At 37.3% G+C, this 24,136-nt stretch overlaps 1 protein-coding gene across 1 annotated transcript; it reads left to right on the top strand.

Annotated features, from left to right (window-relative positions):
- Positions 1-335: 335 nt before the first annotated feature.
- LOC129230332 (xaa-Arg dipeptidase-like) lies at positions 336-20,010 on the top strand. The gene is made up of 5 exons (XM_054864731.1): positions 336-543; positions 4,087-4,235; positions 6,251-6,400; positions 11,518-11,650; positions 19,697-20,010. The coding sequence occupies exons 1-5, from the start codon at positions 336-338 to the stop codon at positions 20,008-20,010; spliced, it is 954 nt and encodes a 317-aa protein (XP_054720706.1).
- The last annotated feature ends 4,126 nt before the right edge of the window (positions 20,011-24,136 follow it).

Below are 24,136 nucleotides of genomic sequence, written 5' to 3'. Positions count from 1 at the left end.
AATATGTCCCAGTTAAATCTCTCGTCCTATTTCAGACATATTACTCATCGCTTTTGCGACATCCACGATGATATTCCACTTTTTATCAATCAAAATGAAGCACTACAACATCTGTTCTATTTTGTGAGTTTACTGACCCATTTATATAATATTTCTTTTCTGTTCAGACGATGCTATCGAGTGAAAAACAAATAGATAAGGTTTCGCGCGAAGATAGCCCCAAAAACCTTTCCAAAAACAGCTCTGCCAGTTTTTATCACATTGCACATTCTGTTCGTTAAATCAAATCAACGAAAATAATGTTTCATAACTAAGCTGAATGCTGCATAATTGCTATGTCGTCTACAGCCTCCAGAGTGATACGAGAAAATTCCTTGTTATTGGGCGATTTGAGCCGAAAAATCTGGGAACATCCTGAGCTGAATTTTCAAGAGAAATATGCGCACGATCTACTCACTTCAGTTCTTGAGGAATGGGGATTTCAAGTGCAGAAGAATTATTTATTGCCAACAGCGTTCAAAGCATCCTTTGAGAGTAAGAAAGGTAAGTTACGTTCATGATCCAGGGGCGCATTTAGAATAGGGTTTCCAATCCCGAAATCCCGATCCCGTGTCCCGCGGGATCCCGCATGATATTTAGCGAGATTAATCCCGCGGGATTGAAAGTAAAATCCCGCAAGATGTCCAATCCCACAACAATACGATGCAATTCGTTTTCAAATTTTCTCCTTTCATGAAACGAATATTTTCACTAACTTCCTCTGAAATTTGAACCACTTTCCTCGCATCTCTGTAAGAACAGCAAGCAAAACTTTAGGTCTCAAATGATGAACGGTGGGCTAACCATTTAATAACAGCAATTAATACAGTATTTTTTTTGCAAAAGAATTGGTTTTTAATTCGAGGTTTTAGTTTTCATATCTTCGGCAATTGAGAAAACGCTTAAAAATTATTAACGTTTTTGAAAACCATCACAAAGAGAAAGTGTATTATAGATTGCAAAACACTCTAGAGGAGCCAAAACGCAATGATAAAACGCTTCTGTAAGTTTAAAAATACACTCAAAACCTTTAACTTACTAAAATTGTTCAATATTTTTCTCCGAAGAAGAAAGAAATGGAAAACCTAATCTCATACTATATGCTCTTTAATCTGTAGAAATTGCCTGCTGATATTTTTACCATCTTTTTCGTCCGAAACTTGCAGTCTTTGAGCAAAAACCCTTACCCTCCCAAGAAGTTTTTGGAGATTTTTTGCTAAATGTTCACATTTATTAAATTTCAGCAAAACCAACTGTAGTGGAGCCATTCGCGTTTTTATCCAGCGCATTATTTTTTTTTGCGCAAATATGCCTACCCATCCTATACAAGCAATAGTTCGTTAAAATGCATCGGACATTTTGAGAGCATAATTTTGTACACGAAACAATCGTAGCCAATTGGGAAGTGATTTTGTAGTATTCAACTTTGTGTACGGAATTCGAGAAAGACTAATTCAAGTAACAAAAGCAGTCCTTCTTAAAAATCACAACTTTTTTATTTGATATTAAAATCGAACTTTTGGAAGAATATAGACAATCCCGCGGAATCCCGCGGGATTGGCTCCTTACAATCGGGATCGAAATCGATGCGGGATTGGAAACCCTAATTTAGCCTCAGATCCACACGAGGAAGGGCGGGGATCATAGAAGTCATAACGCCTTTCAGTGACCAGAGATAGCCTATAATTGCGTTTTGTGAGACATATTTCGAAAAATTCGCATCAGAACTCCTATATATGCCCTAAAATGACACTTATGATCCCCCTTCCGGAAATGACCACCTCCAAAACCAGAAGCTTGATCTGCCCTTGGGTGTAGTCCTGAGGTAAAAAGGGGAGGGGGGAGGCGCTTACTAATACACCTATGACTTAAAGAAATCAAAAAAGTGGGGGCGCATATGTCAAGCTTTTTGAAATGTGGTCGTTTCCAAAATTTTAAAAGTATTTTTTTCTGAAAGAGCATGCTTAAAAACATAGGATCTGACCATTTTTTAAATAATTTGTTTAAGTTTAATATTTTTAAACAATTACTGAAATGTGTGCGCTTTTATTGTATACGCTTCGATCGTGTGACATCACAGATGATGAAATGCCATTCATTGTTGCCAATCACAGAGCAAAATATTTAATTTACATCTTTACTCACGTGTATTGGCAACGATATGGTTGATATCAAGCATAGAGCGCAATATTTAATTCGCTTCTTGATTATCATAACGTGGAAACGTGGTAGAAAGATGCGCTAAATTGCATCATTTGTGACGTCATAAAGACCAGGCCTTGTTTTCAAAATCGGACACTTTAAAAAATCCATTAAAAAATAACTGTTGGGAAAATAAAAGTATTTTCTGTGTCCATGTTATTTTTTTTTACTCATTCTATCAATTTCAATGACTGAAAGTAATGCCTTTGACTGAAGGAAACCACCCCATTGGGTGGATACTAGTGTAAAAATTATAAAGTAATTGGATTTATTAAAGCGGTTGATTTAATTAAACACTGATTCAATTGACCTGCGTCCACTGTATTTCCAAAAGTGACTTCGTAAAATTCAACATTAAGTTTATCCCGCTCCTCACCTAGCGTGTAGAAATTTCGTGCACTATGGTTGCATTGAAATTCAACGGTTGGTTGCTGACTCAGTTTTGTTATTATGGATTGTCTCACAATGTACTTAACTCTGGGGATTGATTAAATAATTATAAAAGTATATTACAGCAAGGTCAAGAAAGAAAGGATGATTAGGATGCGGTGATAAAGATTAAATTTTATGGCCGATATCCACCAATACGCTTATCATAAAGATTATTTACATCGTATAATGTTAGTTATTTCTATTTCTTATCAGCCTTAAATGATGGGAATTAGTAACTCAGAAATTTTGTATTAAGATGAAGTTTTGCTTTTTAAATTTGGTAATGTTGATGTTTTTTTTCCAAAAAAAAAAAAACGTAACTTTACGCTCCTCTTTTTAGAAGTAAAATCTACTTAAGTTAAGCCTTGAATGAACGCAAACGATTTGTAATCACGGCGACGAAATTTTTCCTTCGTAATAAATCTGAAAAATCAGAGAAACATTAACTTTGGTCAAGTGAGAATAATAAACAATTCGTATAATTGCTTTAAAAAATAAATAAATAAAAATAAATAAAATAGAATAAATAAGTAAAATAAAATAAGATAAATAAATAAGAGCAAAATAAAGTTCGCGACAATCATTAAATTTTGCATGCACATGGTAAAAATAAAATATTTTTGTATAATTGATGAACATGGGGTTATTATACATTTTATAGATTCTTTAATTTTTGGCCGTGATGAGAGCACTAAAATTTGTGACAAATAAAAAAAATCATATTGTGGAAAAGAAACACTGTATTTCAATTTAACAAAGTTCTGTCAGTAGAATTGCAGTATAGAGTTCATATGCTACACACTCTCCAGCAGAAAGTGAGCTTTCTCACATTCATATGAGGTGCAGAGAAAAACTTGGCATGGTAGAGGAAAACTAGGTTTTGAAATCAACAATGCTTATTTTCTTCTGAAACAACTCAAAAATTCAACTTGCCAGACATTATGTTGAAAATTGTTCTACAGTATTACATAATCTTCGAACAGATTTCATCCGATGCACTTTTTAAGGGTTTTTAAAATGTTATGAAATCCGTTACGGTACGTAAATTCGTTTGTGCGGAAAATAGCCATTTTATGACTCTACATTTTAATTTAAAACGTTTTAGAGCATTACAGAATTTCAACTTCTTCTCTATGTGAATTGCTGCGCATCAAAATGCCCTGTGTCAGATTTGGCAAAGAACCGACAATGTGGATTTGCATATGAGAAACACATAGATAAGCACATATGCAATCACACAACTGGGGGCACGTATAGGTACTTATACATCATGAGGTATATGGAGAGATTTGACTTTTTCATTCTCAAGCAATGATAGATTAAGTTATGGAGTCATTGCAGAAGCGAAGCAGACTATAAAGACGCTGCCTTTGACAGTGGCAATTCATCATTAATGGTAGGTTTTTGTTTTAGACGGGCCTACAATAGCTGTTCTATGCGAATATGACGCCTTACCTGAAATGGGCCATGCATGCGGCCATAACCTAATAGCAGAAATAGGAATTGCAGCTGGGATTGCAGTTAAAACATGCATGGAAGAAGATGAAGGAATAGCTGGAAAAGTAAGCACTGAACAATTACTTGATTTTATGTTTAGTTGAGAAAAAAAAACAAAAAAATAACCCATAACTATATACAATTTACGGTCTTTTTTTTGAGCAATCACGTTTGCTTATTGTTCTCACTTCACTGTTTTGATGTCCTTTGATTTTATTTTCCCACCGCCACCCTCTGCAGCATCACGGTCGATCGGGTCCTCACGATGCTGTGCTCCTATAGCGAAAGCCGTCATCAGGTTGCATCCATGTCCTACACACACGCGCATACATACACAACTACACACACACACGCACGCACACAAACACACAAACACACACACACAAACACACACATACACCTACACCTACACACACATACACCTACACACATACACCTACACACACATACACCTACATACACATACACCTACACACATACACATACACACAACTATCCACACATTCATGCCTGCACACAGACACAAACACATATGTCTACACACATACACATACCCCCCCCCCCACACATTCATATACACAACTACCCACACACTTATGCCAGCACATAGACCCAAACACACATGCCTACACACACGTACACATACCCCCTACACACAACCCCCCCCCCCACACAAACACACACGCCTACATACACACACTCGTGATTGCGAAAAGCATAATTTTAATTCAAGATGTCAAAATTCAAATTAATGTTTCTTTTTTTTTTTAAATTTATTTATGTTTTTTTTCCCATGTTGTACTTGAGTCATTCCATGGTAAGAATCCTCGTGGTCGTCATGTGACCATCTCCGATTTGGATAAAACTTTATTCGCAACTTCAGAGCTCGAATACGCTGCCTTACGGTGATTAACAATACTAAAGAAAAAGGTAAAACATTTCATTCCACGTGTTTTCTTTGGGGTAAATTACAGACTTCAGACAGTTTGTGGTGCAATGTAATTTCAGAAGAATAGAAAAGAAAGCTTCCCACAAACACGATGAAAAATTACTGTCATTCACAAAGCGTCAAAGCAAGTTAAAGTTACGGCATTTGTTTGTTTTACCTTTTTCATCCGCCATTAGTCAGTGGCAGCTGCACCCCCTATAATTTATTGGAGTTGCGAATTGAGGTGCACAGGTACCTTTGAAAGTAACCTATTGTAACGGATCCGGTGCGACTTCAACTTTCTTGAAATGAAGACACAGTTCCTGAGAACACACAGGAAATTTATTAACACTATGTACAGGAAAGATCGTCAACAACTGCTAAATTAATCATCAGCAATTAAGCAAATATCACACAACACCGTAAACTCAACGGTTACACACCTATTTACTCCCAAATAAGAAAATCAACACAGCGAAATGCCTCGCAACAAACAGAGCTAATGCACTCTCAGTACAAATTCTCAATCGAAACTAACTCTTTATCATCCGTAACGCTTTTTATACACACCGAAAATTCCACATGACCGACCACCACCGAAAATTATACACTCTTGGCAAATATTCTACAAGATTCCAAATGCTTCTCGAAAATCGTAGACCGTTATTTTATTTCTTCTTTTTATTCATTCACGAATGTTATCAATGAAAAATAAGGGTACCATATACAACAAATAAAAAATTGATTGACCTTTTTTTTTCACTTAAAAGTCGAAATTACAGTACACAGTACATTTTTATTTCAACTAACAAATCAAAAGTATGCCAGTTTTTCATATACTCTTAACCATAGCTATACTTTTTTTTTCGAAAAAGATAGATTAAATATGAATAAGGAAATACTTCATTTTGCGGCGTCAATAATTTGTTTGGTTAAGACGATAACAAATCAGTGGCGAACAGACGATGAATATTGGTGAATTTTTTTTTATTGCAGGGAGAAAATTCCGAAAAGTGGCAAAACTCCTGGATACTCATTTGGTTAATTTCGGTCTATCTTTCCATTGAGCGTGGCATAATGCAATTTTAATCATTTTTCATGGAAGCAATGATTCAATGATTTTCAACAAGATATTTTAAACATTTTCTTTAGATTGTTGTTCTCGGGACTCCAGCTGAAGAAGGTGGAGGCGGTAAAATCCTCATGATTGAGAAAGGAGCCTTCAAAGGCATTGATGTTGTCTTGATGGCCCATCCCCAAGCTGTAGACCGGCTATATCCCCTCATCGTCGATATGGCAATGGTAAGACCTCAGAATAATTTCTCGTTAGAGATTGTCTGATAATCATGTGTCCAAATTAAGTATTTATTAAAATAATGGACATTTTTAGGGTCAAACAAGCGAAGTTAGTTTGGAATGGCATGTTTAGTCTCGAAGTTTCTATTATGGTTCTAAATCAAACCGTGTTCTACCATTGTATTGAAAATATGGTCCTAGAACGCAACCCTCTTTATTTCATTAAAACACTCTCTCATGAACGTAGCCAAGATTCACATGTTCGTATAGTTCACCAGTTCACCACTAATATTTATTCGCAGCACTATGACAGCCTATCTTAACGTGTGGGTCATGCTTCAGTCTCATGTGTTGGCACTCATGACGGTGCTCCCAGAAGCCATTTTGTAACAGGACAATGCTCGATCACACACCGCAAGGGTTTCCGGGGGCTTCCTCTTCCCCATATCAACTTCTCTGGCCTGCGTAATGCTCTGATTTGTCACCGATCGAGCATATCTAGAAACTCCTGAGAAGGTAAATTGGACAGCCTAATCGAATTAGTGGCGAGTTTACATTAACAATGATACGAGGTGACGTAGGACATCGTTTAATGAGACTACTCTGTCTCAATGCTCGACTGTATCGCCTCGCCTCGTACACTCAAGCTAGATGTCTCTCAACAGGGTACTAAAACCTTCATTCATTTGGGAGTTTTCCAGTAATAAGGGATCATTTTGTTTCCATTATGTAATCACTTTCTTCTATCAATGTTGCGCTCAAGTATGTAAAATTTTATTTCGTTCTAACAACTCTTTCTTGGTGCGTCGACTTTTTTTGCTATAGAATGTATAAATCATAGTTGAAAATTAATTTAAACATTACAGCAGTAAAGGCGCATTCTTTAAGTTGTAACACCATAATAATTAGATTTTTTCATGAACTGTAACTGTACTGCAAAGGTTTTATTTTTTACTTGTATCCGAAGTAAAAATTAACGCCTTTAAGCATGCCAAAACTCCATGCTTTAAGAGGTAGGCTTAACATGCATTTGAGACAATTTCGTTGAATTTCAAGATTTGCAAATATAGTGAAACTAGTGGTACTCGCACGGCTTTGCCCGTTGTAGAAAATTAGGTCATTTGGTTCGCTGTATATCTACAGATAATGGATGATGAATTTTTCGTCAATTTGCTATGTTAAATGGCTCGTTCATGTTGCGGTTCCACGTTATGATAATTTCGTAATTTACTATTTCACATTGTGATAATTTGCTCAGTAACATTTTCTTAAAATTGGAATAGAAAAAGAACAAAAAATCGAATTTTTGGAGAATCGCTTCGAGGTGCACAACCCCATGCTACAAACTAACTTTGTGCCAAATTTCATGAAAATCGGCCGAATGGTTTAGGCGCTATGCGCGTCACAGACATCCAGACAGACAGACAGACAGACAGAGATCCAGATATCCAGATAGAGAGACTTTCAGCTTTATTATTAGTAAAGATAGTATAAAATGAAGTCGCCAAAAAACGTCTGTTTGTTTGAACGCGCAAAACTAGAGAACTACTTGGCCAATTTCGCTGAAGTTTTCACAGTATGTTTCTTTTAGCACTGGAAAGGTTTGTAGACCAGTTCGAAAAAAAATCGACGAGTAGTTCTTTTTTATTCCAATTTAGGCCCAATTTTCACATAAATTCTCGAGTATGGGGGTGAAAAATTACTTGCATATATTAATATTACATATCATTAGAAAGGGTAGAATTTTCCCCGTTCAACGTAATTTGTTCCAATGCTCTAACTTGATTACGACGAAAGTTATTTGCGTTATTAGCTCGAATTTTAATAGGCTTAGCTGAAATTTAGGCACTACTTTCTTCATTAAAAAAATGAATAAAAAGTTTAGGAATTGTCCATCAGTTTTCTTTTTGACACCGTTGTAAAAATCCACATTTTTTACTCCTGTTCTAACTCGACCCTTGGTCGAAAAAGTAAGCTTGTAACTGCAAAGGAAAAGAAGTTACAAAACTTTTTAAATCAAGTTCAAAAAATCCCATTTCCATTCAAGTTGTTAACCATTTAATATTCGCGTTTCCATGGTTACGCTTTTTGAATCCATTGTATCTTTCACACTTTAATTTCTTAAACTTATTTTATTTTATGTTTCCATGGTCACGCTTTTTAAATCCAGCTTTTCCATTTTAATTTCTTAAAAGTATTTTAATACTGTCATCATTGCTTGGAAGGGAAATTTTGCATGACGTTTTTTTTCTTTTATTTAAGTCTGATTGTTGAGCATAAGTCACTTGACACAATTTTTATTTTCATGATAGACCGGGCAAAGCCGGGAAACGCAGCTAGTTATTAGTAAAGAAGATATCTGCTTACGAAACATGATTTATCACAAAAGCAGTAACTTTTAGTTTATGCATTCATTGTTTAGATATTAGAAAATCAATTGTTTTACTTAAACAAGTCATACTTGCTTGACGAAATTATTACCAAGTGTTTGCGACATCTCAGAATAATTTGGAAGGAACTGCAACGATAGAGTAAAAAGTAATCGTTTTTTACTCCCATCCTACCATCTACCAATTGAAGCGAAGCGGCTCTACAAATATAAATATTAGGAAAAATTCTACATGACATTCCTCGTCGATTCGACCAATGATTTATGTCAAGTGAACCTTCTCTTCGGCGAGGATGCAAATATTTTTAAGAATAGTGAAACAGCATTACACTGATTCGCAGAGCTATGTCGAATATTACTACGGCGTATCGCTCGCTACGTTTACTAAAACACTTCAAAATTGTGTTGAGATCTTGTGTTGATATTTTTTAAGTTCCTAGCTTTAAACCGACGCACAGTGGTTCAAGGGCGGAAAAAAAAAGCCAATTTTAAGTTTTAAAATGAAAAATATTTCATGCCGTAATTACTTAGCCCTTGAGTTGTAGTAACTTACTCCGTCAAAGTTTTTGGAAAAAAAAATTCGCTTTTACAAAAATAAGCCAAGATTGTTGAACTATTATGATTTTACTTTTTTCTTTTGGATGTACGCCTTATACTTCAGTTTTAATTCATTCGCTCAATGAGGAGAATTAAAATTTAATAAAGTCATTTCTGATTGGTTTTTCACACTTATAGCATGCATATTACATCGTAATTAAAAATTAAAAATTCATCAGAATTGAAAACTACCTGAAATAAACAAACATTATTTTCTAAAAAATATAATGAATAATATCATTGAATATACTTTTATCGGCGACTTCCGGTGGACTAAAATTTACATATATCAATAGTTTAATCCTTCCTGCAAATAAACAACAACATTTTAGCTGCGACCACCTGCGACCAATGTTGTGGCAGAATTTTTTGTTTGATTTTCGTTATTTACAAACATCAATATAGTAGACTAGAAAATAACCCGTAACGGTTTGACGGGGGTGAATTGCTTTTTTCCCTTTTTTTTTTTTATCAAAGAGATAGGTCATGAAATTTGACATGCTCCAGACTAACGTATGTCACAGATTAACTACTTTGCAGGAAAGCCTAAAAACGTTTGTTTACTGTTTCCGAAAGTTGGAGCTTTCGAAACATTCATCAATAAATATAGAGGATTTTTTTAAAACAGATTTACGTTGTTATGGCTTAATGCGGAGCATTACTCTACATGCAATGCAGTAGTAATCTGAAAATAACAATTTTGGTTTAGTATCTTTAACGGAGATACATATGAGAAAGAAATTTTTAAAACTCATACAGAATTCTATATAAAAGTTAAATAACCAATCTGTTCATAAAACAATGAAATTAGAAAATCATCAAACGTTTGAAATTTCTGATTTCCTTTTCGAAATCATTCTAGCATAAAGTTTTCCTGAGTTAGCCCACATTGCCAGAAAATACTGTTTGAGGGTATCAATTGCAATAAATAAACCTTGCATGTTGCATACAACTGATTTAATTTATATTTTTCGCTGAAAATAGAAATGAATTTGATCTATAGAGAAACCTCGATTTCACGTTTCTCAGTGACCTGAATCAATCATAAAATACGTAAAAGATGGGAAAACGTCAATTCAAATAAAAAAAAACATAAAATATGAAAAAGTAATATACGGGAAATGTATAGAAAGCAGAAATATTCAAATAATAAAAAAATAATAATAATAAAGGTTGCTACGGTGACGCTATTAAAATGTAAAAACGCGATATTTTACTAAAAGAACATTGTTGTACATAGCAGTTTAGATCATTCTATCACATTAAGTTACGAATCCGGGCGTTTAGGTGGAAAATAGTCAGTAATAATGGGTCATTGAATCCAAAGTAAATGCAGCATTTTCCAGGATTGAAATACTTTGCAAGGTTTTTTCCTGGTCTTCATTATAAAGAAAATAACCTTTCACTATTTGTAAGCTCTTAAATGAAGTATTAAAAGAAGAGACGAGTTGTGTTTCCTCTTCTTCTTGTTCATCTTCATTGGCAGCGGAAAAATCCATAAGGTCAGCTACGGATGGAGCAGTAGCGTTTCTGTTTTCATGGATTAACTTTCAACAGAGTAGACTATGTTTAAAAATGCACAGAGGGAAACACTTTTCTTAATTTTAAAAACATTTTTTCTTTTTTTTTTAACTGCCAAGGGAAAACGTAAAATGCGGGAAATTCATAAATAAAAAAACTTTCCATCCGGGTTAAATTAATATTATTAGTGTACGGAAAAGCTGGGACCTGATGATAAAAAAACGTAAAATGTGGGGAAAACGTAGATTCGAGGGATGTAAAATCGGGGTTTCGCAGTGAATACGATCAGCAAGCATGAAGATAAATATTACCACACAACAATTTTGACAATTTTCCAAAGCATTTTTTGAGAATATTCAAAGTTATTGAGTTTTTTCCGCCTTTTTGTCGTTTTGAACCACTGTGCGACACAATAAATTTAAAATATTTAAAGGTCGCTAAATTGATCGGGATTAATGAGGGCCGGATAATCAATGTTTTACTGTATATCTTATCTTGTTACTTCCACTAGATTTTACTCGCTATTTAGTATAAATTTTTTCAGCAGTCAAATTAATAGCTTGAAAATAACTGATAAGACTACTGAGACGTACTAAACTTTTCCGTAACCTTACAGGTAACCGTGAATTTTTTTACCAAAGCAGAAACAGATCCATGGAGTGGTCAGAGTGCAGTAGATGCTGCAGTGGTTTGCTACAACAACGTCGCCACTATGAGGCGGTGCTTTGACAGAAAATGGAGACTCAGTGGTAAGAAGTGCCTTATTTTTGGGACGTTCTTAAAAGTGAAATTTTTGCGTAGTCACTAGATTTTGGGCGATATTTATCTCATTCTGGAAGTATTAGTAAGTCCAAAATAGCGTAAATGTAATCTCAGCTAAAATGAGGGTCTGCTGCATCCTGCCAACAGTCAGAAAGATTTCTGACTGGTTGAAATTGGTGCCACTTGAGCTAGGTTATAGCTATTCCTGACTAATGATCGCTTATGAGAGGGAAACTGCAGCATCTTCATGCCGTAGTTGAGCTCTTTATTATATGCTTGTAGTTTTGCCTCAGTTTGGGACAGAAACTTTGTTTTTTACGCAAGCTTTTACCTTCCCTTCTACGAGGGGGACCGTTTTAGGTTTGCGGACCCTTGCTGTTGTGTAACTTATTTTCAGCTTTCAGTGTGAAGGTACGAGGATCAGTCAGGAAGTTAGTTGTACTGCTCAAGAAAACAAAATAAGAATTGAGATTTTACAATAACTTTGTTGTTATCTTAAAGTTCCATTCAAGATCTACTTTTTAACGGAACCACCTCCGTTATTTAAGCATTTGGCGAGGCGTGGTACAAGTCTTTCGATGCCTTCTGCAAAGAAATCCCGTCCTATGTCCGATAACCATTGTTGGGTTGCAACTTTCAATTCGTCATCCGAATGGCATCATTGCTTCGAAAGTTCTTGTTCTATGGGACCAAAAACATCGAAATCAGAAGGTAAAGGGTTAGGTTGACTTGATCATTCAGTCGGTTAAGGACTTTATAAGGGTTCATTCCAATGCTACTGCAATTTGGGAGAAAGACCTTTCCGTCGGATGGGATTCCATAACCAAAAATTGTTATCTTCTTGGAATTCATGTCCAGTGAACCTTGTGTCGTATCGTGTCTTCATCTTCTTCGCCGCGATGTTGATTCGCTCCCAGGCGAAGTTATAAATGTCTTCCAACAGGGCCTGGAGATCCTGTATGTACTCCTCAGGCGATGAAGGCGCATCCGGAGGATGACTGAAGACGAGATCACAAGATAGCCGAAGCTCTCGTCCGACGAGCATCTGAGATGGGGCATATCCGGTAGTCTCGTGGACAGCACTGCGGTATGCCAGCAGGAACAAAGGTAGCTTCTTGTCCCAATCCTGTTGATTTCAGGAGACCACAAGCGGGAGATTATTCAAGATTGTGCTGTTAAATCTCTCTACCATGCCGTTCGATTGTGGATATAGTGGTGTTGTCCTAGTTTTCTCAATTTTGAGAATTTGACATAGGCCCTTAAATACAGCAGAGATGAAATTCCTCCATTGATCAGAATGAATCTGCAAAGGTGTTTCATATCTCGAAATCCAATGCTGGACTAGAGTCTCTGCTACGGTGGTAGCTTCTTGATCTGTAATGGGACATGCTTCGGGCCATTTGGAGAAATAGTCAATGGAAACAAGGATGTATTTGTTCAAGTCAGCAGTTCTTGGTAGAGGACCTAGGATGTCGATCCCGATTCGTTCGAAAGGAGCTCCAACGTTGTACAGATGTAGCTTCCCTCGGCTTCTCTTCTTCGGTCCTTTACGGGCAGCACAGGCGTCACAAGAATGGCACCACTTCTCCACGTCATCCTTCGCCTTGCTCCAGAGGAAGTACTCTCGAACTTTATTGAGAGTTTTCAAGACACCAAAATGTCCTTCAGTCGCACTGCTATGTAGTTCCTTCAGAACATCTGAAATCCTTGATCGGGGAAGTAGTAACTGCCACCTGGATGTTTTATCATAGTCAGATTCCCATTTTCGGTACAGTATGTCGTCCCGTAAGTGGAGTCAGTTTCATAAAGCCCAGTATCTTTCGTTGCATGACTGAAGATGGAAACGGTCTGCCAGCTTGGTCGCCTACTGTCACTTTCCATAAACTCCAAAATTGGTTTTATGTCGGGGTCTTCAAGTTGATCTTTCCGAACTTGGTCGTCACTCCATGGATCAGGTTCTGATGATGTTGAAGTCACTGTCACCTGATAGGCAGTAGTACTAGTCGTTCCATACTGTTTCTTGAACATTCGGGAACATTAGTGGGAGTTCTCAGGGCAGGGGTATCCTTGATAAAGCGTCTGCATTACCGTGACACAACCCTTTTCGGTGCTTGATCTCCATGTCATATTCCTGGAGTCGTTGTATTCACCTGGCTATCTGGCCTTCCGGATTTTGGAAGTTCAAAAGCCAAGTCAACGAGGCATGATCTGTCCGAAGCAGAAACTTTCGGCCGTAGAGGTAATGATAGAAGTGTTCTGCAACTTTAATTATTGCCAGCAACTCCTTTCTGGTGACGCAGTAATTTCGCTCCGACTTTGATAAGCATTTGCTCCAGTAAGCGATGACATGTTCGTTGCCGTCTGCTTCTTGGGATAAAACAGCTCCGATGCACTCGTGGCTCGCGTCAGTGTCAAGGATGAAGGATTTTTCTGGCTGAGCGTATGAGAGAATAGGCGTTGATGTTAAAGCTTCCTTCAGTCGTAGAAATGCATCCTCGCATTCTTTGAATCATTCAAACTTTTGCTTGCTATCTCTCAGCTTATGCAAAGACCGTGCAATGTTGGAAAAACCCTTCACAAACTTCCTGTAGTATGTGCAGAGCCCCAGGAAACTTCGCAGCTGATGGATGTTTTCGGGACGACTCCAACTCTTGACCGCAGATACCTTTTCTGGATCGGTTTGTGCACCCTCAGAAGAGATGATGTGACCAAGGTAGTTCACTTCCCAGCGGAACAAATTACATTTGGACAGGCGTAATTTCAGGTTGGCAAGACTAACTTTTTATGCCGCGGAGGCTATTTATAAATCCTCGAAAAGCTTCCACAATATTTCATTTAGAACTTTCGATTACGTCCTACCAATTTCTCGTATTTTCTTCTTATTCCATTCACAAATCGTATCTTTCAGATTTGAAGGGACCATATACTTTATTGGAATGTAAAGGGGTTGTATATTCATTAAAAGAAACTATTTACAGGTTACGTTACATTACTAAGACAATTTTAGATGCAAAATAATAGAATAAACTCTAAATTTAGCCAGATTACAACAAATTAATCATAAAAACAATTACTTTTTACAGAATTTGTAACATTATTTTAAAGAATTCACCCAACTACAAAAAAATTATCATAACTATTCCACAATTATGCACTGTAAAAAAAAAAAAAAAAAAAAAAAAAAAAAAAAAAAAAAAAAACCCGATGCGTCACAGATTGTTTCTGAGCAATGTCCGGGATTTGACAGGTTTCTACAAGTTTCTAGTGAAAATCAAGTTCAAGTATCTTTGCCAAAATGTTTCTTGTTACTACAAGTTACACGAATGCAGACTTCCCATTATTGGGAAAAATGATGTTTAGCGACCAGTACCAAAAATACCCAGTTTTTTTATTGAGTGTTTTGCCTTTTGTGTAAAGCACGGCACGTTCGGACTGATCATGGCTATCTGCATCCCCCTGCTCTCCCTCGCGGCAGGCACGGGCAGGGGGATTGCAGATAGCAATGGACTGACTAAGCACTAATGAAGGTTAACTCTGGGCGTTGCAGCTTTACTAGCAGTGATAACGAAGTTCCAATGAGAGCAAAGTCCAGAAGCTTGTTACTGCAGCTTTACTAGCAGTGTTGTCTCAGCCACTTAATGGCAAAGTGCAGTTGCTGGATATTGCAGCTTTATTACCCTTACAGGCAAATATGGTCAGTCTCTGGGTATTTCAGCTTTTGCCGGAAAATACCATAGCATGCAATTCTGCATTAGCTTTGGCCATAGATGCTAAAATGCTTTAGGAGCTTTCCTTGAGAGATTAGGATAGTAGCATTGCTATTACTGTATAAACATATATAATTTTTCTCGGAAGACTCTTGATTTGTTCCAAAAACGTGACTGACTTTTATTGGGGAGGTTTCTGATTCCTTCAGAAAGATTCCATGTTTGTTTCAAAACGATTAGTGACTTTTAGCAGAAAACCTTCCTGTTTTTTTTTATTTTAATTTTAATTTTTTTATCAGATTTGATTCAAGCCCATTATTTGCCCATTATTTTCCACAAACGTTTTTGAATTTTTTTATAGCGCACTTTAAAAAATGCTCTCTGACGTTAAACTGTACTTAAACAATTTTATGCAATCACCAGTAACAAACACACATTTGCACATACACTACAGGTGTTATACGCAAGAGCAGTCCGCAAGAAGCTGAGATGTGCTTTGGCTACCGTGCCCCTTCCAAACGAGAGCTACTCATTCTACGACGGAAACTGGACATCTGTATCCACGCTGCAGCAGAAGTAGCCAATTGTTCATATGTCTGCGAGAAGCGGGAAGAAGTCAATAGCTATAGAGGGATGCTTTTTAACAAAACTTTGAATTCAGTTTTCGGGAAGCACGCAGCTTCTTTGGGTAAGTCTATAGGTATTACAGTGGCCTTTTTTCAATAACAAAGCCCAGCGTGAGAAATTCGGACTAATTGGGAGTGTAATTTAAGTGTGTACTACTTAGCTGAAATTCCTTAAGTGTCAAGTCCGAAATCATATAATTTTGCCATTGAAATGCAGTGCAGCCCGATTTTACGTTTCTCAAGGGATTGGGTTAAAATACGTAAACTATGGAAAATCATAAAACACAGGAAATACTCTAACATAGCTGTAAGGCTGATGATGGACTCGATGAAAAAACATTAAATGCGGGAAAAACGTAGATTCGGGAGACGTAAAATCGAGGTTTCACTGTATTTAAAAAAAGAAGAACTTTTACACGCGAATGAAACCTATGCAATAAATATGCACTGTTGGAAAATTCGAAACACAGACTATTTCCGGGTAACGGGGTCTTTTTACCATTTTCTTAGTAAAGACAAGTATTTTTGTGAAAAATGTTTCTTTAATAGCTACAAATTTCATAAACGCAGACTTCTCACTGCTGTGAAAAATATTTTTAACTACCAGTTTGAAAATATATTCAGCTTTTTTATCAGGTGTTTCGCCTTCGATTCACCCAAACCCTTCCCAGACTGAGTAAGTCCCAAACAAGGGTGAAATACACTGGTGTGCAAAAATTAAGGACGAGACGGTTTTTTCAATATAACTTTGTACAAAAGCTTTCCAAATCAACACATTTAATACCGTAAAATCTCCAATACGTAAGGACATGTGTAATGTAAGCAACACTTACTAAAAGAGAAATCAGAGGGATAAAAAGAAGCTTTATTGAAAAAGTAGCATAGAGCGCAATGCGACTGAAGGCCGAAACATCCCTGTGATGGGTGTCCAGCAAGAAACATCCGGTCTTTAGTAAGGGATATGATCTCCCCCGACTGCTACGCAAGTTTCACAGCGTCTGCCCATGCTGAGAATGAAGGGTGTCAATGAGTTGTTGAGGCATTGCTGCCCATTCGTCTTGCAGCGCCAATCGAAGCTCCCGAATCGTTACTGGTGGTAAGGTACGAGCTGCCAAGCGTCTGCCTAGAAAATCCCATACATGCTCGATGGGATTGAGATCCGGAGATCGTGCCGGCCAATCCATGCGTTCAATATCCTCACTCTCTAAGAGCTGTTCGGCAGCTACTGTGCGATGACATGGTGCATTGTCGTCCATGAAAAGGAACTGCGGACCCATAGCGCCTCTAAAAAGACGCACATATGGAAGAAGAATCTCGTTTCAATAACGGGTCCCGTTGACTGAACCTGCGTCGAAGATGTGAAGGTCTGTACGATTACCAAGCATGATGCCTCCCCAAACGAGAACACCGGGACCTCCATACCTGTCCCTTTCAATGATGTTCGAGGGATGATTGCGGCTTCCCCGCTCTCTCCAGATGAGTATGCGATGAGAATCGCTACTCAGACTGAATCTGCTCTCATCTGTAAAGAGTATTCGTCCCCATTCACTGTCTCTCCAATTCCGGTGTTCCCGGCACCACAGAGAACGCCTTCTCCGATGGGCAGGCGTTAGAGGTACACACCGTATAGGGCAACCTATACGGTGCAAACAGACCACCACCGTGCAGTCTTCTGGCCACGGTAAAACGCGATATCGGTCGTCCAGTCGCCTGTGTCGTGTGTCTAGCGATTTCTCCCGCTGTCTGCCGCCTGTTTCTTCTGATCTGTAAGACAATATGCCGGTCATCTGCGGGTGTGGTTCCTCGTGGACGACCACTACTGAACCCCCGGATAGCTGTTCCTGTAGTTTGAAATTGTCTCCAAAGTCGTGAAACGATGCTGTGAGCAATTCCGAATTCTGCAGCCACACATGTCACACTGCGGCCTTCCTCCAACTTCCCAATGATTCGGGTAAAAGCATCCAGATGTTGTCTAACAGATTGATTATTCGCCATTTCTCGCTGAGGCAGCAACTCGGTGTGATTTTAACTGCTATACGGCGTGCAATCTCTTTGCCAGAAATACTGATCTTACACCGACAACATGCTTTATACTACTCAGACACTCCCCCATTACGTCTGCCTGCATATCTGCGCATGTGCTATCAAACATCACCTTACCTAATCTCCTGATTGGTCTTTCTGTCCGCTCTGCCTCTTCGTTCAGCTGATATGCTAGTTTTTCGACTTCGTCCTTAATTTTTGCATACCAGTGTATGTCTCTGGATATTGTAATTGTGCAAAAATTACAGGCAAGTTAGCTAATCGGTGTGATGTTTGCTTGCAGTTCTGCTTAAGCTGTGGCCATATTTCCGTTAGGATTTCTACTGGTAGTTAGTAAGGTTCCAAGTTGTAATTATAACCATGTCAAAAGTGTTCTTGGGAAGTTCCTGATTTATTGCAGAAACCGAATTGACTTTTATTGGAAAGGATTTAAAAAATTTCAGGTTAATTTTAGGAAGGTTACTGACTTTTAGCGAGAATCTTTTCAGATTATTATAATTATTTTTTGTTATTTCTGCCTATAATTTTCAAGGAACGCTTCGGAACTGATTTTACAATGTGAAATTGTTGAGAGAAACTCTTTCTGTAATGTCATAACAGAAAGAGTTTCTCTCAACAACATTAGAGACAACATTCTCTCAACAACGTCAGTTTAACATTAAAAGAAATCGTTAAATCGTCACAGATCGAGTCAGTGATAGATCCAGTATTTAGGGAATTTATGAAATTTTGTGAGCCCAATCTCGGGTTTTGCGAAACATCCCACTAACAGCCCTGGTTTCTAATAGCTGCTCCTTTTATAATTCAGAAAATGAGCTTATGGAGAAACATACACCCAACAAAAGCGATGAGGTAGGAACAATAAGCAGTTCCCACAGCAAAAAGTGACCAAACGATTATAATGAGCAACTCAGAAGCCTGAATCGAAAGAATCAGTAGAAGTTGAAATTATGTCAAGAGTAAAAAATATGGTGTACTTTCGGTGTTGTACGTTGCGTTTTACTCCATATATTCTCGGTCTAAGAAGATTGGGAACCGCAGATTTGGTGTCGTCAATTGGGCACCGAGAAGATTGGGCGCCGGAACGTTGGGTGCCGAGAACTTTCGGGCGCCCAGCTTTTGTGTGCGTAAAATTTTCGAAAATGAGAACTTAAAACCCCATTCTCAGGCGATCTTTGGAGAATGATGGGCGGCACCTATTGTTCCAGGAGCAGAATAGTCTTGGCGCCCTATGTTCCACTCGCTCAATATTCCCGGCGCCCAATACTCCCAGCGTCCAATTGACGGCGCTCAATCTACGGTGCTCAACCTGCAGCGCCCAGTTTTCCCATTTGGATATTTTCTGCACAAATACAGTTTGCGTTTCTTGTGAGTCCCTACATCCAAGATTCTAATTTTCTCACTGGTTGTTTGACTGCTGTGCTATTTCTACCGTTTAAATTGGTAATTGTTTCACCTATTCGTTTTTGTCAAATGTATTTTCCTTTATAAAGTTTTCTTTTTGGCATTTAAAAATGATCTCTAAGTTACCTTCACAAAACGTATCTGACATTCCTGTTTCGATTTATGTAATTTTAACGTTGCTATTAAGTTTTTAACTTATTGCCTAACGGTAAATATTTTATTTTAAAATTTACTTCTGTTCAAAAATCCTTAGGCGTTGTTTTCAAAGATCAAGACCGTCGCTACTGCGAATCTGCCGTTTCTACAGACATAGGAAACGTGTCTCACGTGGTACCCAGCATCCAACCAGAATTCAGCATCGGAAGTGGGGAAGTCAACCACACTCCGGAATTTGCCACCGTTGCCGGTTCCAGTGATGCCCAAGCTCCGACGCTCATCATAGCTGAAGCTCTTGCACACACGGTTGTTGAACTAATGACGAACCCAAAACTGATGAAAGAAATTAAGACTGAGTTCGACGAAGATCCAATGCGTGATGCGAGTGGATATTTTAGACAAACAGGTTGACATCCGAAGAGAAATAAATTTGATTTTATCCGAGAACTGTCCTAAGAAGCGGATCCGAATGTTCACTCATCATTTGCGTTCACGCAAAAGTCACGCAAGCTCAAAACCTTAATTTTGAGAGACTAAATGCGATTCCCGTACCGGGTCGATTTTCCTTTGATGTCGTTTTCGACCAGCCACGTGGAAGAAGTCGTATGCGATTAACTAATCAAATGTCAAATCGTCATGTGACTTAAATCCGAAGGGAAAGATAATCGGATGATTGTCATTAGAAATTTTCAAATACAGTCGAGTCTCGACTTACGCGGGGGATGCGTTCCAAGACCCGTCGCGTAAGTCGAAATTTCGCGTTGTGAAAAAGGGTATATGTAAAAACTTTTATAAACATAACCAATCATTTAAGACACTTGTGAACACCATCTTAAACAGTTAAAAACCTTTTCTTAACTATACATTACTGTTTCTTACATTAAGAACTGAATTTTTATTTGTATTAAAAAAAAAAAACTTTTTTATTCAGCATAAAATACTGCTATGATGCACAAAAATAATGATCAATGGGAAGGAAAGACATAAAATAAAGCAGTACCGTACGTATAGCATGTAGTAAGGAAAACAAATGCCCTATAGTTATACTGTACAGTTGATTCAGTAATGATATTTGTAACTTAAAAAAGTGAAAATGATGATGATTTATGCTGCGTGATCAAACCGTTATTCTAATGTATTTTTAAATACAGTTGCTTCATTGGTTCTTTTATAAAGTTTCCATTTGTGGCATTACCCCTCTTCCTGGTTTCTTTAAGTTACAATAAAAAGCAGCTTCCATTTTCATAATTTTTGCATTTTGCTTGGATACTATTAATCGGTGAACTTTTATCGATTTCCTTTTCTTGACTTTTAATTGTACGTATGGAAGGTTCACTTATACCGTCCTACCTAATTGTTGTGCTACCCTTCGAAGCATTTTTTGGTTCAACTTCAGATTTTCAAGAAGCTTTACCTTTTCTTTAATTGGCAGAAAAGTTCTCTTTTTCTTTCTGTCTTCATCAACTTTAGCTGAAACAGCGCTTTAGGTGTCGTCAAATTTCGTTAACTTTCGCATTTAGAATGGAAAAAAATAACGGAAAATGAGTAGTTATTTGTATAAGCGATAAACGACTAGTACGGCGTGGGTATTTCTGCTCTCAGTGATGCCAAAGGGGTGAAGGTCCATTTCACGAAAAAACTTACACACCGCGGTTTCCTTCCGAAAATTTTCATGATGCGGGCGAGGAATTCGCGCTAGCTCAAAAATTACTTTTGAAAAAAATCACGTTATAGCCATTTCGCGTAAGTTGGATCGCGTTGTAGCGGGAGTGGACTGTAGTTGTGGAAAATAATAAACATTTAGTGCGATTCTCGTACGCCTCTGATTTATATTGACTTCCCTATAATTTTTTGAATCGGTAACGTGAAGACATCTGATTGGGGAATCGAATGCAACTTGTCCACATGTCAGGTAGAAACGAAGTCAAAGAAAACTCGAACAGTACGAAAATCACCCTGAATATTTTACTGAAAATTAGTACTTACAGCAAGTTTACCAGTGCAATTTTTAAGCTGCACCAGTGCTACCAGTGCAGCTGCTACCAGTGCAATACATTTATTTTAAGTTAACCTGACTCTAGCAGTCGCAGGGCTTAATTTGCTATGCAGTTCACTCTAACGTAGTTCCTGTGTCCGGACCATTTAGGTGTGAAAATAAATTCTAATAACTATATGGCTTGCTCCCGAACTTCTTTTGTTATAAAATAAGCACTGCTAAAGAATTAAATTTGTTTTGTGGACATGAAGACTTTTGTCTGCTCGTGAACGATGTATGCATCCTGGTGATACTCTATTCGACATCATTTTTTCATATTTTTCTTTTTGTTTACTGTCTTCTTGAACATTTTATGAGAGGTTTTTTTTTTTTTTTTCAAATAAAATGGCTTTTAAAATACGAGCAAGTTTTTATTTCAGAAAATGTATGCGAAATGTATTTATGAAAAATCTAGGAGCGGTAACTAACTGCTAATCACTAGCGCAGCCAGAAATACCTTCTGGAGGTTTTTTTTTTTGATCAAAAATACCTTCTAGAGGGGTTTTTTTTGATCAAAAATACCATCTGGAGGGTTTTTCTCAATCAAAAATACGTTCTGTAGGGGATTTTTGATTAAAAACATCTTCTACAGGGATTTTTTAATCAAAAAATTTCTTTCATATGGATTTGCATTTATGTTAAAACCAATGGCTCTGGAGGATGTTTTCACCCCCGAAATTCCCCGTTTCACTGGGCCAGTGCTGCTAATTAAGAGTTTTTAAAAACCATACAAAACATTTGTCTGAAATGCCATTTCGCAGGAAAAAAAGTGGATTAAGAAAAACGCTCCCGGGCCGAAAAAATGTTTATTAAATATTTGTTTTTTACTTTTCGACACATAAGTCATAAATAATTTATACTTTAAAAACGTAAAAAAAGTTTTTGTATATTAAAACAGTTTGAATAATTCACCCGATTTTAAAATCTTGACCAGCCATTTCGAACAAGGTATCAAAATATCAACCAATTATCCCTGTTAGCATCAAATAACATTGAAGAACAAGATTAAAAACAATAGATCTACTTTTGTGTGAGAAAACTGAATCAAATGCATGTGATGAATACTGTAATGACTTGTTTTATGCCTCATAAAATAATGATGATAAAAAATGCAAGCGATGATATTATCTTCATAGAAAATGAGAAATGTTTCTGAATGAATGTTACAGAGGGCATACGTTTATGAAATTATGTTGTTTTAAGAGCAGTGTGTTTAAATTATATCTTAAAAAATATTTTTTTTAAGGAACATTTATAAATACAACAGTTTTTTTTAAATGTAAAATAGCGGAGGAATGAGTCATATGTAAATACGGCTATTTCGCTGTTGACCTTTTGCGCCATCTTCCTGGTCTCTTGAACAATTTTTGCATATGTCATCTCCGGTTGTGCAAATGTTTAAACAGCACAGTCGTACTCACACTACATGCTATCACTTCATCTAACCAATATGAAGTTAAAAGTTTTTAAACAACATGTACATTTCAAGCACGGATTAAGAGAATGTGGGACGGGGGGGGGGGGATCATGTTCCCCTCTTACAGCGACCAAAAATAATATGTTGAGGTTTTCAATGTCGAGAAATCACTAGGAGAGAGAACCAAACCCCTATTTGTGTCCTAATGTTGCACTAATCATACAAACCTAGGGAAAGCAATGGCTACTCTGCGAAAATTAAACACTTATATTTGTCCCCCTTTTTAGAGCACTTTGAAGCACACTATTTGAACACTTTTGGAAACTCATGAAACATATTTTTTGAGCTCTGACACATGTCCCCCTTTCGTAAAAACACTTCGTAGCACTTTTTTTTTCAAAGCTTTTTAGGACACTCGACGAACGCTTCTTTTTACAAAGTGGTTTATTTTTACTGCAGCGCTTGCACCCAATCAAGTACCGCAATTTGCGGAGATGCAGCTACCAAGTAATAGACAGTTTCAGAACATCGAGAAAGGGTAAGATGGAGGTTATGAAGACTTTCATTTGTAAAGCAAAGGCACCAAGTCGCGTGATAAATTTCAAAGCAAAGCATTGGAAGAAAACAGTTTTCCTTCGCCAGTTTCACGCAAAACGTGTCAACCATTCGTCGGTGTTAAGTCACGTGATTTGGGCTCTTTGCCTTAGCTTTTGCTAAGCCAATGATCGGACTAGCGCCCTCCATTTACCAATTCCTGCTCTAAGTTTCGGATCCGTAAAGGTCATTTTGTATAAAGGCATGAGTATCGACAGATTATATTGTTGAATAGTAACACTATTTCTATTATTATTCTTTAAAGGACTCTATTGACTGGTAGTTAAAGAAAGCTGCTTAATTTTTTTTTGTACGTAATGGGAACGGGTTTTTTTTGTACACGGATGATAATCGAAATTGAAAAGGTATTAAGTGACACTTTTTTTTCCTCTTTTTTAAATTTTGTAACATGAAACTGGAACCTGAAAGGGAGGATACACGGCTACATTCCTCCCTTAGCTTTGCCATTCCTGATGCTACTATACTTTTGT

The sequence above is a fragment of the Uloborus diversus genome, chromosome 9 (genome assembly GCF_026930045.1).
Source record: "Uloborus diversus isolate 005 chromosome 9, Udiv.v.3.1, whole genome shotgun sequence".
Lineage (NCBI taxonomy): Eukaryota > Metazoa > Arthropoda > Arachnida > Araneae > Uloboridae > Uloborus > Uloborus diversus.
This window is presented reverse-complemented; position numbering and strand designations above follow the sequence as displayed.

What these genes read in the sequence shown, in the direction of transcription:
- LOC129230332 (XM_054864731.1), top strand. Translation starts at nt 336, where the DNA reads ATGTCGTCTACAGCCTCCAGAGTGATACGAGAAAATTCCTTGTTATTG. An exon ending in ATCCTTTGAGAGTAAGAAAG is followed by an intron (nt 544 to 4,086) that starts GTAAGTTACGTT and finishes TTTTTGTTTTAG; the next exon opens with ACGGGCCTACAATAGCTGTT. An exon ending in ATGAAGGAATAGCTGGAAAA is followed by an intron (nt 4,236 to 6,250) that starts GTAAGCACTGAA and finishes CATTTTCTTTAG; the next exon opens with ATTGTTGTTCTCGGGACTCC.